The sequence below is a fragment of the Otolemur garnettii genome, unplaced genomic scaffold, assembly GCF_000181295.1.
Source record: "Otolemur garnettii isolate 467f Iridium unplaced genomic scaffold, OtoGar3 scaffold00038, whole genome shotgun sequence".
Lineage (NCBI taxonomy): Eukaryota > Metazoa > Chordata > Mammalia > Primates > Galagidae > Otolemur > Otolemur garnettii.
Genome location: NW_003852433.1, coordinates 11,277,418 through 11,281,829, shown reverse-complemented (window position 1 = coordinate 11,281,829; position 4,412 = coordinate 11,277,418). Strand labels below are relative to the sequence as shown.

The following is a 4,412-nucleotide window of genomic DNA, read 5'->3' as shown; positions in this document are numbered from 1 at the left end:
CCACCTTAGGTGTATGTGGCTGGCGCCTTAGCCGCTTGAGCCATAGGCGCCGAGCCCCCATTTGGCATTTTTCTTTGTGTCCTAAGTTTGCACCTTGGTCTGATAAATTTTTTTTTGCCTTTTTCTTTTGTGTGTGTGTGTGTCCTTCTAATACTTATATTCCTTTGTTATTAGTAACCTAGAAAAGGTCAAGAATTAAAGTGTCAGAACATCTTAACAGGATCTGAGTGGTGATGATCCTGCCCTGGATGATGGTAAAGTGAGAAGTGCTGGGTATTGGTCTAGTGTATGGAATTGTGCAACCCATGTATTTTTCTTCCTCTTTCAGATCCTGGTCTACAGCCTAGAAGCAGAGCGCTGCCTCTCAAAGCTGGGTAATGCTCTTGGTGACTTTACCTGTGTCAACCTCAGGAATAGCCCTCCCAACCTGATGGTCAGTGGCAACATGGACAGGAGGTATGTCTGAGTTGAAAAGCTAGCCTTTGTGGCCCCTGCAGCTTCTGCTGAGACCTGGCCACTAGGCCTCTACCGTAGTTGCTAATTCGCTCTATTGCTCATACTCCTTGATTCCAGTCTACTGCTTTGCCCACCTGAGTTGGACCCTGATCCTGTAAACACTCCGGCCTTAGAGAACAAAGTCTTGTATTAGGTAATAGTTGGACATAGCTATGTGTCTGCTTCATTTCTGAAGCACCACAGGAGGGTTTTCTTTTAAGCCGTTTGGTGGACACAGTTGGTGGAAGGTCCGGTGAGACCACTTGGAATATCTTTTGTCCCCCTGCTGCAAAATTTGTTTGGCACTTAAAAGCTCACTTTCTGATATTAAAAACAATAACCTAAGGGATGAATCATGTTCAACAAAATAGGGTTGCCTGCCAAATGATGTCAAGAGTGTATTTCAGAACACTATGGTGTCCCTCTGGTGATGGAGGAAAAAAGAGACTTCATGTGAACAGATTCCAGTTTCTATTTAGCTGATTAGCAGTCTTCTCTTTAACGCATTGGCTTAGGGAGTTGGATTTTCCCAGTATAGGGGCCAGTGCCAGCCCTGGACGCTCCAGGAACCATCAGTACAAAAGGATTAAAGTATTTGAAAAGACCCTCAGAGTCCAAATTTTAGGTTCCCCCCCCCCATCCCTTCTCCCCTTGTCTTTTTCTTTTCTTTCTTTATTCAAAAAATTTTTTGGCTAGTTATCTACTGTATGGATCCAGTGCCCCAAAGAGAGGTAGCATGGCTGTAAGCCAGGGGCTGCTGGCGCCCCTCCCCTGGGCTCGGCCCCGGGCTGCAGGTGGTGGCTGCTCAGTGGCGGGTATCAGATCGAGAGGCGGGTACCCCTCCGTGCCAAATCCCAGACCTGTCCCGCCAGTGCAGCAGCTTGCACAAATAATTATTTTGTCAAATAATATTTTCAACTCTCGACCTTCACCCCTCTAGCTACCCGCCCCTCACTTAGAGCAAAAAGATGATGTGAGTACAGTTTTTTGGGAAGAAAACACTCAGTTGTTTTTCCCCGAGGCCTCCTAAAATGGCTGATATTCTAATGCTTGAGAATCGAACTTCTCAGTATGTGTCCAAGCACATGCTAGGCTAGTTCTCTTAAAAAACTAGGCTTGATAAGTGGCCCCCACACAGGGCACAGCAAATGGAAGCAAACCAGCTTGTGGTTTTTCCTCCCACATTTTAGTTTCCATATTGAGCTAGACAAAGGCTCCAAGCTTATCTCCTAGGATCTCTACACAAGGAACTTGCAGTGACTTGTTCTCAAAAAGAGCCAAATGTAGAAGGCTCTTTGGAATTGTAGATTATGCCACAGAGTTGTTTCCAGTGTGAGCATTTGGGTATCCAACCCACAGGTAGGCTTGCAGGAAACCACAAGGTATTACAGAACAGAAAACTCTGCTTTCTGCTTACAATTTGCCCAGTTAGTTCTAGAAGAACAGTTAAACCTGAAGTGTCATGATCTTTGTGAAGCGTACATTATACTATTAGGTGGAAGACCTCTACTTTTATGAGACCTCTGTATCTGTGGATTCTATGTACATGGATCCCACCAACCTTGGGTCAAAAATATGCAGAAAAAAAAATTCAACAAAGTTCCAAAAAGCAGAACTTGAATTTGTGGCATGCCAAGTACTACATTGAGTACTTCATTCTATGGGAATGAGTGATGTGTCAACATTGTATCAGGGATTAGAAATAATCTAGAGATGGTTTATGTCGAAGGATGTGCATAGGTTTATATGCAAATATACCATTTATGCCTTTTTTTTTTTTTTTTTTTTTTTGAAAAGACGCCAAACCAACCCCCCTGGGTAGAGTGCCGTGGCATCACAGCTCACAGCAACCTCCAACTCCTGGGCTCAAGCGAGTCTCCTGCCTCTGCCTCCCAAGTAGCTGGGACCACAGGCGCCCGCCACAATGCCCGGCTATTTTTTGGTTGCAGCCGTCATTGTTGTTTGGCAGGTCCGGGCTGGATACGAACCCGCCACCTTAGGTGTATGTGGCTGGCGCCTTAGCCACTTGAGCCACAGACGCCGAGCCCATTTATGCCATTTTATATATAAAATGGGACTTGAGCACCTATGAATTTTGATATCCATGGGGGTTTATGGACCAATTCCCTGTGGACATTGAGGGATCATTATATATACTCAGTAAAGCTCACTTTTTCTTCTGGTGTGGGGCTGCCTAATCATGTACCCATTGCCAGGAAAGGAGCTCCATGCCCATCATAAAAAGGGCTCTCTGATCAGTTTAAAGTCCAAATTCGACCTTGTTAAGTCAACTTGATTAGTAAACTAGTATTGTATTTTTTTAAAGCCCATTGTTGCTCTGGATGAAAACAGACTGGTTACTTGGAGTTGGGGGTGGGGTATTCAAAATGGCCTTTGATCAGGGCTAGTCCTAGAGCTGCAGGACAGCTATTTGCCCACGGTTGGCACATCAAGGGCCAGCCATCATGTGTAAGAACATGCTCTCTGAGTGCAAATAGCAGGATCCATAATACGCACTTGAAATACAAGAGTGAAAAATCTGGCGTGTGGGAAGTTTTTTAAAAATAAAAATTGAATATCTAGGAAAAGAAGAAATTGTGGTAGAGGGAAGCCTTTTTTTTTTTTTTTTTGGAAGTCTTACTTTTCTCCTCAGAGGCTTAATATCTGAGTAAGATCTTGGTAGAGATGCATGCCAAGGCTTGTACAGCTTATGTTTTATTTCAGAAGTAGAATGAGGGGTCCAATTACTATGAAGAGAGCTGTGTCCTTGGCTGTCATTTAATAACTGGTGCAATTTTTAAAAACCCTGGAACCTCCCTATTTTATTTAAAAAATTTAATTTCCACTGCATTCTCTTAGTACTTTATAAATAACTTGAGAATGAAACGGACTCTAAAGATATATAAAACTGTCCCAGGTTAAGACAAAAATAAATAAAGTGGTTTTTCATTAAAATAAAGAAAATGAGTGGAAACCCCCATACAGTTCCACCCTTGTAAAATACGGGTGGAATTTTGCAAGGAGGGAAAATAATAGACTTAAATTAAAAATGAAAAAATACCTAACCTGTCACCTTTTTAAGACAGAATAAATAGTGTTGGTCTGATGAAGAGAAAGAGAACGATTGAGGTGGAAACTGAAGTATTGGTAGATTGTGCTTTTCCCTTGCTCACGGGATAGGTTTAGGGGAGTGGGATTTTGTACACAAGTTTTATGAATATAGATCAACGGGTTTTTTCAAATGCATATTTTGTCTGTTTTACTAGGCCAAGGGACAAAAGTAATAGCAGTGTCACAGGACAAGTAATACATATTAGGTATTAGGACTGGCTGCTTATAGCCATTCTCTTTACCACGTTGTCTGTCTAGTACTCAGAGGGTGCCTAATACTGTATGTTTTACATTTATTCTTTTTTTTTTTTCTTGAGACAGAGTCTCAAGCTGTCGCCCTACATGGAGTACCGTGGCATCACAGCTCACAGCAACTCATAATCTTGGGCTTAAGTGATTCTCTTGCCTCAGCCTCTCAAGTAGCTGGGACCACAGGCGCCTGCCACAATGCCTGGCCATTTTTTTGGTTGTAGTTGTCATTGTTGTTTGGCGGGCCCGGATTCAAACCGCCAGCTCTGGTATATGTGCCCTAGCCAATTGAGCTACAGGTGCTGAGCCTACATTTATTCTAAGATGTACCTTTTTTTTTTTTTTTTTTTTTTGCAGTTTTTGGCCGGGGCCAAGTTTCCTGCCACCTCAGGTATAACTGGCTGGCGCCCTACTCATTTGAGCCACAGGCACCACTCTAAGATGCAGTTGTTTGTTTGTTTGTTTTTTTGAGACAGAGCCTCAAGCTGTCCCCCTGGGTAGAGTGCCATGGCATCACAGCTCACACCAACCTCCAACTCCTGGGCTCAAGCGAGTCT

General features: G+C 43.3%; 1 protein-coding gene across 1 annotated transcript in view; it reads left to right on the top strand.

Annotated features, from left to right (window-relative positions):
* Window positions 1-4,412, top strand: part of FBXW8 (F-box and WD repeat domain containing 8) — a 136,915-nt gene that overhangs the window by 111,196 nt on the left and 21,307 nt on the right. Inside the window, exon 8 of the mRNA XM_003789939.3 lies at window positions 329-456. Coding sequence (XP_003789987.1) covers window positions 329-456 — 128 coding nt within the window. The remainder of the gene's footprint in view (window positions 1-328; window positions 457-4,412) is intronic.